Here is a 13,265-nt window from a genome sequence, read left to right as displayed (position 1 = left end):
TATCCTACTGGCACTTCCTCGGAGTTTGAACCTGCGACTATCTTCACTCTTTTTGTCGCGGGTCAAGGCCACTAATGTGCAAGGCTTCGTTTGGAGGAGCAGCGCCTCAACTCATCTCAAAGGCTGCGTTCAACTCATCTTTGGTCTAATCTGTTTAGATTATTTCGCATTCCTCAGTAACCTTCTGCCAGAGATTAGTTAAGAGGCTAAAATAAACTCAGGTAGCAAACAACTCTTTGGGTTATAGCGTCACAAGTCACCGCTGCACATTGGCCAATAATACAAAACTACTTGGCAGACAAGTGCTAATCTTTATCTACTCTACAGCAAAACAAAAAAAAAAACTACTTGGGAGAAGAAACTACAGTGTGTACTCAGTAGTACATTATCTTCTAACAAAAATATAGACTTTTCTTACTAAAGTTTCATGGTGTTCATTCAATTCTTCACTTTCATCTCTGATTAAAACACTTCCATTGCTTTTACTACAATCATTCTTCACGTGTTGCATCCTCATGCGGGCGCTTCTCCCTCAGAAAGATTAGGCTTCAGCTTCTGAGGGACGCTTCCCACATTAAGGCCAATTATAAAGCTTTTCTGTACCGACATGCCACTGCAAGCACTTCTGGTGTGATTCTTTACACGAATAAAAAGGAAGAAGAATAAACAAAAAGAGTCTGCTGTAAAAGCAGACGTTACAAGACCTGAGGAGAAACTACAGAGGGGGTTTCCATCTGTTGGGGAGGGCAGCACAAACATCTGAGCTACTGGCACACAATGTCGGAGATACATTCATAGCATTTTCTATTATGCAATTACACACTACAACGGTTTAGTACTGAGAAGATACCCTGTCAGATCAGCATGTAACACTACATGACTTTTCAAATGTACTAAACCTTGTTCCCTGAGTTTAGGAAAACAATAAGACAATAAAATAAATTCTTAAACGAGGTAGTATAAAACAGGAATGGCAAGGGCGGCTGCACATACAAAAACAAAAGCAGACATTCGTTATCTTTTCATACCATTACTCAATAATGGACAAAATGAACCAAAAACATATTATTAATACTGGCACAGCACCTCAGCAACATCTGAGGAGATAAATAAGAAATGTATGTGTGTTTTCCACCTCTTCAGTCCACATAACATGTGGAGCGAGAGGAGAAAAGCTGCAGCGCCCTTACCATCCAAAACAATGCAAGAGAAAAAACACAAAATGGGATGACAGTCAGAAGAAAGTCATCAGGAAGTATCAATGTAATGTAACTGAAGCAGCCCATCACATAACGTAGGTATAAGTAGTTATTAAATATACAGTGGAAGTTTACCCGGAGGTAAACCGAGGTAGATAATCAGTGAAAAGGGCTCACGCTTCCCTTTCGCTCCAGTGATAAACTCTCTTAAATAATGTCAGAAATGTCACATTCGTCACATTTTTGACAGGCTTTTTAAACATTCATGGTGGGTGAGATTTTTTTTTTTTCAAAAACATACACGCACAAATAAAGAGAAAATAAAAAACAACATATTCACTGAATGAAAAAAGGAAGAAGTAAAAAGAAACCAAATGACGCTCCCTGCCAACAACTTATACTGTTAAAGGCATTTGTTGGCTTTCTGTTCATTGTGTGTTGGACCAAAAGAAGATAAAGGATTCAAAAGAAGGACGCTCTCTTTGTTTCTTTGCACCTCTCTCTCATACTTACATTCAGGCATGTGGTATACTTGCAATAGAGAATAACTGCAGGAGGGTTATGTGGGTTAATTTCAGTCAAATCTGTCCTCAGCCTGACTTGCCCCGACAGAGAATATCTGGAGGTTTTTGACTGTTTCTAAATCCTCATTGCCCCTCCTCTGTCTTGCTTTGTTGTTTTCTGAGTGTCACCATGTTCTCCTGTTGTTCTTGGTGGCAGCGACAAAATTAATGGAGTAGTTCCACATTTTGGTGTATATGCTGTCCAAAGGGAACAAAATCACCCTACCAGCACAATTCACTTATGAACATGCTTAATGATTTGTTTAACCCCTGCAAAAACTGATGTGTAAAAACGACAGTTCACTCATTTTACAGAGAGTTACGTGCCTGACTATTTCTTGGTTCTGAGCTGTTACCCGGCAATGAGCAGAGACTCCAGGAAGTTAGTTGTCCCGATCAAGAAATAGCCCAGCACCTAACCCTCTGTAAAGACCACAACTTGTTTCTACATTTCAGTTTTTGTACAGATTAATCAAACGAGATATAACAAGTTGGTACATGAGCTTTAGATGTGCTTGTCGGCAGATTTAGTTCCCTCTGGACGGAGCCAGGCTAGCTGTTTCCCCCTGTTTCTGGTCTTTGCGCTAAGTTAAGTTAAGCTAACCAGCTACTGGGTGTAGCCTTATATTCAACAGACACAAGAGTGGTATCAATCTTCTCATCTAACTTTCTGCCAAAAGGTGAATCAAATTTCTTAAAAAAAATGAAATGTTCCTTGAATTTTTCACATTAAGAGTAAATAAACAATATGACCCTGCAGACATTTCTATGATGTGATCCCCTGTTTTCTACATCAATACAGTTGGACTCTTGTGCAAGTATATCACCGCCTTCACACACACACACACACACACACACACACACACACACACACACACACACACAGTCTCAGACACACACAGTCTCAGACACACTCCGACACACACACTTGGAGAGAAAGCTCAGACTGAGAACTGCCCTGCACTTCACAACAGCTCTCCACAGACTCCATTAACTTCCTGTCAGTCTGACTTTCCTCCAGCAGCTCGCCTGGCTCTTCAGCTGAGCCACCGCAGTCCGAGCCGCTGCTCTCCTCCGCTGATAGAGACGGTGGCCGGCTGCTGGCACCAGATGACAGGTTGGTCATCTCTGTCTCGTCGTGAGAGTAACGACCTGAGTCGCCAGTTGCATGGCTGCCCTCGCTGCTGGAGGAGCCCTCTGTGTCTCCGGGACGCCAGATCAGGGCCTGCATGGTGTTGGGCTGGTCTGGGGACATGGACAGCTCCTCTTCAAAGGTCAACACTGTAGAACTGAGCTGGTAGGAGGCACTGCCATGTTTCTTATTCTGCAGCACAGAGAAAATGTTGTGTCCGTTAGTCTGAGAGTTGACAGCTTGGTTGTGTAGCTGCAGATAGTTACAACATCTAACAAGATCTTATTCTGCCTTCACATACTCTCGACCAAATCTAAAAATTGCTGATGATGACTGAACAAGCAGGACTGGTGATTCTTAATCATACCTGTACTGCTTTATTGTCCTTTTTCATATTACTGCTGAAGGAAAACCATTTCTCTTTCTTCTCAGGGTTAGGCTGAACAGGACCGAGACAATTGATCATGAGATTTGTTCCACCCTACAAGTGAAAAACATAAAATGTAAGTCTGAAAAGGTATGAGCCATGTACAGTACTAACTATAAAACATGATTGTAACACTGTCTCATCATCGTGATTAATGTATTTGTATCATTAGAATCAAAGTTGAATAATCTCTTCAAAGTGACCGTGTTACATGCTATACTAAGTTTAGGTACCTTGGCATCAATGAAGTGGTTTTGACTCATCATTGGCACAGTCACATCAGCGTTCTCAGCTTGTCCCTCAGAGGCCAGATGTCCTGCAGCCGTGGCAGATGTGCCCACTCCTTCTCTGTACGTTTTAACAGCTGAAAATTTCCTGGTGGGAAACAAACATGATGTCACTACAGACAGAAGATACTCAAGGACACTGGGCTTTTGCTGTTTTTAAGTACAGTCAGCGCTGGTGTCACTGTGTTCAGACATATTAAGTACCTGTTTTTGCCTCTGCAGACAATGACGAAAGCGCAGATAATAATGCAGATGAGAGCGATGCAAACTCCCACAGTGATCCCTGTCATCGACTTTTGGTCCAGGTGGTAGAAACCATCAGAAAAGGCTGTGAAGGATGAAGGCAACACACTCAGATCATCTATCAAAAGTCTTAAAAGCTTAATTAATTTCAAGTTCTATGACAGGAAGACCCCAATCGAAAACATATCAAGTGACCTGTGGAGTGTGTGGAGCCACGGGAGAGCCGGGGATCATGACCAGAGGAGAGATCTGCTCGTACTGTCAGCTCCACCGTATGAGAAAACGGCCCATCACCCATGTTGTTGGACGCAGAAACTTTCACAAAGTAAATCTGACCAGGCTTCAGGTTCTCCAGCAGAGCCATGGTGATGCTCCCTGTTGGTGAGAATAAGTGTGAGTGGGGTCTTTTTTTTATCAGATATTCACAGATCATCAGGAACTACAGACAACTCAAGAACATGTTTGAACTTTTTGTTGATGCTTCATTGATCATGCTTGTAATTTTGAACATAAAAAGACAATTAAATTTGGTTTAAAGTACAGATTTAAGTTCAGCATTTCCAAACCTATTCACCTCTGACTCTCACAGTCAGCTGAGCTTTGAAGAACAGGACTTTGTGATGCAGTGAAAGACATGAAAGCCAAACATAAAAACAATCCTCATGGCTGAGAGGTGCTATGAGAGGGGAGCTTCAGAGGGGAAGAGCAGGAGGTCAGAGGATCAGGATACACATTCCCTTATCCAGTACCACCCAGTATACACAACACCAGGGTCCCAGCAGAGCCTGGAGTGGGAGTGGGGGGTGTTCAGCTTGAGGCGATAGGGGGCTGGGTTGAGCTGGAGGGGCTTTGTGAATGGCTTCACTTTTGACCCCTTCACTAGGGGCAAAGGGGGAATTGTGGGTCTTTTTGTGTGTTTCCTGGAGTCATCTGCTCTTAAAAACACCTACGCTGCCTCACATCCCAGATACAACAACAGCTTTATAATTTATAATGCCTGAGACTGAGATGGCTCATTATATGTTCATTTCTAAACGTTATATCTTTTTAGCTTAATCGTATCAAACATAAATAATTTTTCTATAAACAGTATGTTTCTGTGAATCTTTTTCATTTACAGTTCACTTTATGTTAACATATTTCCCACTGATTACACAAACTATAATTATCCCATTCTAAGAATTAATTTAAAGACAAATGGCTCACAGACAACTGAATTGTGTTTTAGAGGACAAAATATCTGCTGTAAACTACACAATAAAACCCATTTTTAATCATCTTCCATCATTTTGCCCCCGTTTTTTAGTAGTTATGGTCACAGTTTTGTCGAAACATGGTTTAAAGACACTGTTTTAACTACATTAACCAGATATTTTTTTAGCAAGTTTCTCTCTGATGAAAGCTAATCAACCACATATCTGACACAGATTCTACATAGACAGGATTCTACTTTTTACCTCTGCAAAGAAAACGAACTCTAAAAATCAGAGGGAAAGAAAGAAAATATTTGGTATGGGTGTGTATGTGTCATATAATTTTCTCTTGTAGGCCTCTTTCTCTTTCTGTGACTACTGCAACAGTAATCCTTAACATAAGGCTAACTATTGAAAATATACCAGTTGTATTGTATTACCCCTGGTGACCTGTTTGTTCTGTTTTTTCTGTGTATTTGTGTTCTAAAATAAAAAACACAAGAATGAAGAAATCTAAAAAAACTCCTGCACTTTGACGTGAATCAAGAAAACTAGGATTCTGCTTGAACAGAGTGTATCAGTATCTGTCGAAGGGGTTCTGAGTGGTCTTTGTGTGAGGAGGTAAATCACAGCCTTTGTTGTAATCACATTAAACCACCAAACTGATCTTTTATCAGTAAGACAAAAGGAGCAGTGAGCTCACTGTGTCATGGCACTATTCAGGGATCACAATGACCACAGACACAGATTAGAGGATGAAATGAGTTACTGATTTCCAATGCACCATTTGTGTGGGACAGGACAGTGGCTTTGTGCTCTCCCCTCCCCTGCACACCTGAATAACACATCGTTTTCCTAACCTTCTCTCTGCAGCACTTGCCACTCCCCGGCTATCCAGGCATGTCTGGAGGCGTACAGGATTGTGTAATGTGTCACGGCGACGTTGGATTCATCAGGGGGTTTCCATGAAACCAGCGCTGTGTCCTCTTCAATCAGAGTCACTTTCACATTGGAAGGAGGCAGAGTGGGAGCTGGGTGGTGGGACAGGTGATAAGAACAAAGTCAAATAAAAATACTATAAACACCACAGTTTTCATGGGTAACAATAATATGTGGAGAAACATATACGCAGGATTTTAGAGGACAATATTTATAGTGATATTTGAGAGTCCTACCATCAGGGAAAGTGCTCTGATAGACCACAGGGCTCCAGGGGCTGGACAGCTGGTCGATGTGAAGGCGAATGGCAAATTCATACTTGGTGTTGGGCTCCAGATCTCGCACCAGGAGGCTCTGCTCACCCCTGCAGAAGAAAGATATAACAGAGGCTTAAAGCTAGTTCTCGCAAACATTTTTCATTTCCTTGTGCCTAGATGAGAATCTATCGTCCAAATCAGTTAAATGTAATTCGCTGAGGTTTGGATATATTAGTTTTGAAGATCACTCTAATAAACTTCTTTGAAAAGCATTTTACACAACATCCAGTTTACAGCTTTTTGTCTTTAAAAATATTTTAATGTAGTTATATAAATCCACACAAGTTTTACTGTGTTTGTAAGCTCTCTTGCCCAGTAGGTGGCGATATAGAGCTGCACTGGCAGCTGAGAAAAGAGGCTCTGGTGACCTGAAAACTTTCTCGAACACGTGTGAGGAAAGTAAGAGTAAAGTGTTGTAAAGTAACAGTTTAAATGATTTGATACACTTGAGGTTGTGATAATCAACTGCTGCTCAATAAAATAATATGATGTCAAGATAAGAGCTCAATTGTGGTATGAGACCAAGCCATCATGCAGTAAGATACACAAAACGCAGATACAGGGACTTGTATCTTGTATCTCATCCAGCTGTGTGTGCATTCTCATCTGCTTGCATTGGGTGTCTCGTAACTTCAAACAGAGATGAAGTTCAGAAGCGATTTGGGCAGAAAATGTCTCATAAAACCACCCAAATGGTATAACAAGAGAGATTATCACTTTCCATGCACATAGATGTATTATTAAAAAACAAAGTGCACTCAGAGCACCAGCTGAGGCAGAGTCACGGAGCTCGCAGAAGAAAACATGGAAAACCCTGTCTATTCTGGTGAAAAGTTTTAAGTGAGACCCCACAGTTACATGTGTTATACATCTGGTTTCACTTTACATGAACAGTACCATATTGTAGTCCACACAACCTTAACACTGAAACACTGATAAACGTGTACATAGGCCGTGTAAATATAGACCTGTAAATTGCAATAATATGTCAAATGTTTGTGTGAGCAACTGTTTAAAATGAAAAGTTGTATGATGAAGAAATTCTTACGTCTGCAGGTAGAGCACCAGGGAGGCGTTCTGCAGGCCGACTGGGTTGCAGCGGACAGTGTAGTTGACTGCATGGCTGGAAGTGAAGGCTGGTCGGCTCCAGTGCAGAAATACAGCGGTGGAAGTGTTAGTCTTAGCGTACAAATTGTGTGGAGGAGGTGGAGGTGGCACCAGGCGATCTCGAACAGCTGTAGATACATTAAGAGTAATGTTATTTCACCCACTTTGTTAATACAAGTGACACTTCAGATGCACTGAAAAAATATAGAAGTATATTGGGACTTACAGACACATCCAGGGGTGCTGATAGTCTGGTCTGCCTGGTAGCCATCTCCAATGAAATTATAAGCCAGAAGCTTAACATGGTACTTCTTCCTCGGGTCTGTTTTAAGAAAAAGAAAGAGAGCAAAATGTGTAAATAAATCACATCCTAGAAATGTGAAAAGCACCCAGAGTTCAGCCTATGTGTGGTTTCAGATCTAGACTTCAGTAAACTAACACTCTGCACTCAATGTAATAATTCACCACAACACCAAGACAGATGACACTATGTGATTCCTACAGCCAACAGGAAGCAGGGGTGATACATGAAAGAGACCTGGACTGTGTGGGTGTGGGGTCAGTGAGGTTCTCTGGTTTGATGCTGTGGTGGGAACTAGAGGTGAGGCAGTGTGCAACAGATGCTCAGTGCCGTAAGTCCTTTGGTCAGTTTCTGCTGCACTCAGGGCAGCAGAACAGAAGAGCTCAACTATCCATCACCCTGTCATCAGGATTCTTTTGATTGTGAATACGAAGGTCCTTTCTCCTGCTGGTCAGTGGTCAGTGGCCACTCCTATTCAGGTCCAGAATCTGGGGGTTAAATCGACGGACAAAATCCCCTGGGAAGGACACCACTGACGGTCAACAGCAGTTGTAGCCCTCAGTGACCCTGAAAACCCTGCGCTGAACAAAAGCCATCTGACCAAATGTCCCTTTTAACCCTAAAAGACTAATGATCCTGGTCCAATGTGTATGTTGCATACAATATTAATAAAGATAACGAAACAACAAACTTATCCCCAACCTCTTTAATTCGTGTTTCTCAGATGCTTAGTCACAGTCGGGTGGGACAGACAATATTTTAAAAATGAAAATATTTTTTGCAATACTATTGGATAAAATATAATCAGAGCCTTTTGATTGACACTGTAACTATTACAGTACAGCCTATCCTGCAGAAAACCAGAAATGCTCTTGCTGTATGAAACATTTAGGTGCTCTAGAGGCCACAGGAGATAAATTTAAGTCCATCGAGGTTTAGGAGGGGTGGAGTCGAGCTACTTGCCCCCACCCATGCAGCCCTGAGGAGTTTCACTGGAGCCAGACCAGGAGCAGCAGGTCAGGCCGAGATTAAACTCTGAAAGAATCTGAGGTCACGGGTGTAGAACGTGAGAGGAGCCTCTTCTTTTGCTTAGAGATGATTCTCCCTGAGTACAACTACATGGCTTTTTGCAAAGACAATTAAGAGTAAGATAAAATTACTAAATAAAAACACAGCGGTACAAACTGCATCATGAATGTTTAGCATACCGAGACTGAGTGGGGAGATGATGTGAAGGAATAAAAAGTTCTCTAAATTCTTTTTCTTGTTGTAAGTAATGAATAAAACCAGAAGGCCTTCACTTTTTGCACAATGTCCACCTTGTTTCTACCCAGTTTGTTATGCCTCAGTGTCCACCTCTAAAGAGGAGCAGGCACATAGTATGCACCTCTACCCAGCCCCACAATACAATGGGCCTGCCGTAATTATGCGAGAGAGTAGCTCTGCGAGGGGGGAAGCTGTGACATCTGGGCCACGACCTTTGACATGGAATCTGGGCAAGCTAAATCCTGCAAAAGGAGGGGTTATAGGGCTCTCTGTGAGGGGGGAGGGTCAAGCAGAGGAAGTGAGTGGAAAAACAGGGAGGAGTCAAAATGAAATGCCACTTAATAGGTGATGACACAGTGTCCTGATAAGAGAAAACTCAAGAGGACAGTTTTGTTTTTCACTCACAATGGAGCAGATACCTGAAACTCATACCTTAAAACACTGTATTATCATATCATAACCAGGATGTTACTGACCCATCCATAACATACGCTACTTCAAAGAGACAACTACACTACCACAGCTAACAAAACAGTGTCATTATTCATCAAACTTAATATTCTTGTTCATAAGATCCTAATATTAAGGCTCCAACTAATGTTTTTTTTCATCATTGATCCTGTCATAATGCACCAAAACATGATAATGAAATTTCTGCTGTAATTCTGAAACTAATGACATTTCTGACATTTTATAGACCAAACAACTAATGAATTAACCAAGAACATAATCAACAGATTTCTTGACGATTATAATCATTATTATTAGACTGCTGCTTTCTGCCTGAGTTGAAAGCCTTTGGTGAAGACACTTTCCTCTCCTTCCCACTGGCATCGCCTTACTCCCATAAATTATGCTGTTTGTATTAAAGGGCATATTTGAGCCATTTGTGGTCACCCTCTTTTTTTTTAACAGCCAAAATGCAGATCCTGTTGGCCCCTGAGGTTTTGTTCTAGCCTGCAAAAGGCCCCCCAGGCCGCAGCAAGCCAGGCCTGAACAGGGGCCATAAATGTCAACTCCCAAATGAACCCTCACACCAGCATCTATCATCTCCCCCCCTCTCTTCTGCCCTTACTCACACAAATCAACACACAGACACATACTGACACACACAAGTTAAGCACAAAATGACCTTTTAAACTGATGGTCAGAGTACAAATGTAGTTTTCACACCAAGCATGCTCGGCCTCGTGTTTAATAGAGGGAGCCGAGATGCGAGGGGGCCTGCAGCTGTGAGATAAATCTACAGTTGTGCACACAGCGCTGCCTGGTGCCAACAGGTATGAGAGGTATTTAAGCTTCGACTTCGACTACATGTTCCTCTCATGAGCCGAGCAGAGAAAACACATGCGAGGAAAGGTCACATCACCGTGTCATTTATACCCAACTGGAGCCTCTCAAACACATTCCTGTCTCTCAGGGTGTGCTTTCAATCATCTGGATCGTCATAAGTGATAATTTAACAGCCAGCTCAGAGCATGTCCTCCTGCAGCTGTACACAGTGCTGAATCAGCAGCATCCAGTTTTACTACAGCTGATAGTTCAGAAATCAATGTTATTGGCACAAAAAGGGATGGCTGCCGCACGCAACAGCACCAGGATTATAGGAAATACCATTTACAGTACAAGCACATTTAATTTGCAAAGATCGCCTGCTGAGAAAAATCAACATTTATCATTTGGTAGCCTCAAGGACAATAAAAACTTCAATTTGTATCTACAAAATGTTGCAAATAATGTCTCAGAAGTAATCTGCAGGAGAAAAAAAGGCATGATATTCTCTCATAGTAGGTTAGAAGACCAAAATATTTTGCAATGCAATGACAGTGCAGGAAGAGAGCAACATGTACAGAAATAAAAAAATTTTAAAAATCCACAGGATGATCTTTCTGTTCCTGATGTGCATATGTCATTTCACTGCAACAGTACAACAGATACATTTGAATAAACCAAAGCAATGTCCCTTCTTTCCATTCAGGTCATGTGCTCATTTGTGAGTAAATATCAACATTACAGGTTGTCAATATTTGATGGGACTGGCTGGCAGTACCTAAAAGAAAATCACTCTATACCTTTATATTTAAATAATCCAATAAATGACACCTCCTGAAATGCATATTCCCTCATGTTTTATCACTGTGGATACAGAGTCGTTACTTTTGGAACAGATTACAAGAAGTTCTTATGTGACTACGTAACTTCTTAAAAAAGAAATAAAACATTCTTCTTGCAAATGAAAAGTGAAACTCATTAGCAACAAAACATTAAAGTTGCTCAACTAAATACACTCAGGGGTTTAGCTTCTACAGCCGTATTTGATCTGGTAGGACTATGAGCTTATGGTGGCTAATGCCAGCTAATGTTAGCAGACTTTAGATACAGTAGATATTGCTTTATAACTGACATTACTGAGTGAGTTCACTGACTTTGTGACTTCTTTACTTGTGCTACTGTCAGAGGAGATTTTAGCATTAATCATGTATTTAAAGCAGGATTATCTCTAAATGTAAGTGCTGTTGCATGAATGAACGGGGATTCATCATGATCGGGTTAATAAAATCATGCAATAAAAAATAAACAATTCATTCATTTGAAGCCTAAATATGGGTTAAAAATGTGATTAATGGGTCACAATATAGTAATAATTGACTGATAGAAGAGCTATAAGTTCATACATTTTTTATTTATATTTTATTATGTTTGCGTGGTGGAACTTAAGTTTCCTGTTTGTGCTGCTGTAACACTATGACAGAGCTCACTGAAGGACTGTATGGAGCTCAGCTTGGACACATCTCACACTGTTAATATGTTGCATTTTGACTGTTTAAGTGTGGAGCCGACAATCAAATGAACTTTTGAAAAAGTTAACAACCTGTGCAGCTGTAATAACAGCAATTTAAAGTAATGTCTTAAAAAAGGAAGTAATAATCAATAAAAAGCATTAAAGCCATCAGATTCCTCACAACACAGCAGGGTTTTTCTCTGATGCAGGATGTGCTGCCAGACAAGAGGTCAGATGCTGCATTTTACATCTCTCCACTTGTGCACAGAGCTGCAGCTAAGCCATGAGAAAGAAATCTCAGATCTGCAACATCGTGAGCTCACAAGACATGCTCATTGTTTGGCCTACAGCTCAGTTAGTGAGAGGCTGCATTTCCTTTAAGTCTTGGCTAATAAACTATCTTTGTGGCTCTCAAAGCCAAACACAATGAGAGGCTTTGATGTCAATGCTCCTCCAGCAACACTGCTCACAGCAGTCATAAAACACATAATAAATCGGCTCCCACTAAACAGCTTCCCTCCATTCAAAACACAGCCCTGCAAAGCTCCTTTATCAATGACGAACAAAAAGAAAATTCTTCTTATTCAGCTCAAGCTCTATTTTTGATGTTGCTAATTTTGCTGATTGGCTTTGTATCAATAAGAAGCTTTAATTGCAGCTTCTTCTTTCTCCCAGAACAAGAAAATTCTGACCTGATAAAAACACTTGAGAAACTTTTAAAAACTGCACTTCTCTCCGTATTAATACACACCAAAACAACCATTATAGCAATAAAACTCATGATTATCAAATAAATTTAATGAATAAAACACAAATAAAATTTCTCTATTATTCCCTTCTTGCCACCATCTGAAGATATTATTGAACTGGCATTCTAAGTATCTCTTTAAATTTAGCTTGTTACTTTAGTATTCAGTGTGATTTTCTCAGTATGACTGTTTCATTTTATCAGTAGAAACAGGAGTAGTTGTCATAGGTTGTAGCACTCGCATTAATACCAGTGGTGTTTAAAACATTAAACTGAATATCTAACTAGCTAAATGCCTGCAGCAGTTAGAGTTAACACCTAAAGTAATTTATAGTACCTCCTCATCTTTCTGTCTTTCTGATCCCGTTCTAGCACCGAGCTTCCTGATTTACAAGTCAGCTGCTGACCACCTGGTTGACCCCCTCCGGCCACAGATGGTCAGATGTCCACTGCATTGGCCTGATCCCCCTTTCCTCTCTCAAACAAAAAAAGTCAAAATGAATCTGACCTAAAGGCCAGAAGAGCTGTGATATGGCCCAAACACCATCCAGCAGCTGCTGAGAGGACACACACACTGGGCAGAGGTTGGGAGGTCATGAAAGTGGTGTGGTGCTGCTCTATTCGACGGCTAATGGCGCTGCTCGATACATGACAAGATTTAAGGCAATTAATCACTCATAAGCTGTCAATAGATGCTGCTGCTGGTTTCAACCAAATTTGTCCACCATTAGCTATTTCAATAAAGCTTTTGCAACTTAAAC

The 13,265-nt window shown here is 41.0% G+C and overlaps 1 protein-coding gene across 1 annotated transcript in view; it reads right to left on the bottom strand.

Moving 5' to 3' along the window:
- Positions 1 to 2,666: 2,666 nt before the first annotated feature.
- prtga (protogenin homolog a (Gallus gallus)) overlaps positions 2,667 to 13,265 on the bottom strand; it is a 28,228-nt gene continuing 17,629 nt past the window's right edge. The window contains exons 11-19 of the mRNA XM_073463849.1: positions 7,634 to 7,729; positions 7,349 to 7,535; positions 6,220 to 6,347; positions 5,905 to 6,075; positions 4,047 to 4,226; positions 3,813 to 3,936; positions 3,555 to 3,696; positions 3,262 to 3,375; positions 2,667 to 3,086 (exon numbers count right to left, since the gene is read on the bottom strand). Coding sequence (XP_073319950.1) covers positions 2,667 to 3,086; positions 3,262 to 3,375; positions 3,555 to 3,696; positions 3,813 to 3,936; positions 4,047 to 4,226; positions 5,905 to 6,075; positions 6,220 to 6,347; positions 7,349 to 7,535; positions 7,634 to 7,729 — 1,562 coding nt within the window. The remainder of the gene's footprint in view (positions 3,087 to 3,261; positions 3,376 to 3,554; positions 3,697 to 3,812; positions 3,937 to 4,046; positions 4,227 to 5,904; positions 6,076 to 6,219; positions 6,348 to 7,348; positions 7,536 to 7,633; positions 7,730 to 13,265) is intronic.

This window comes from Pagrus major, chromosome 4 (assembly GCF_040436345.1).
Source record: "Pagrus major chromosome 4, Pma_NU_1.0".
In the NCBI taxonomy this organism is placed as follows: domain Eukaryota; kingdom Metazoa; phylum Chordata; class Actinopteri; order Spariformes; family Sparidae; genus Pagrus; species Pagrus major.
The sequence above is the reverse complement of the archived record's forward strand: the minus strand, read 5'-3'. Positions and strand labels throughout refer to the sequence as shown.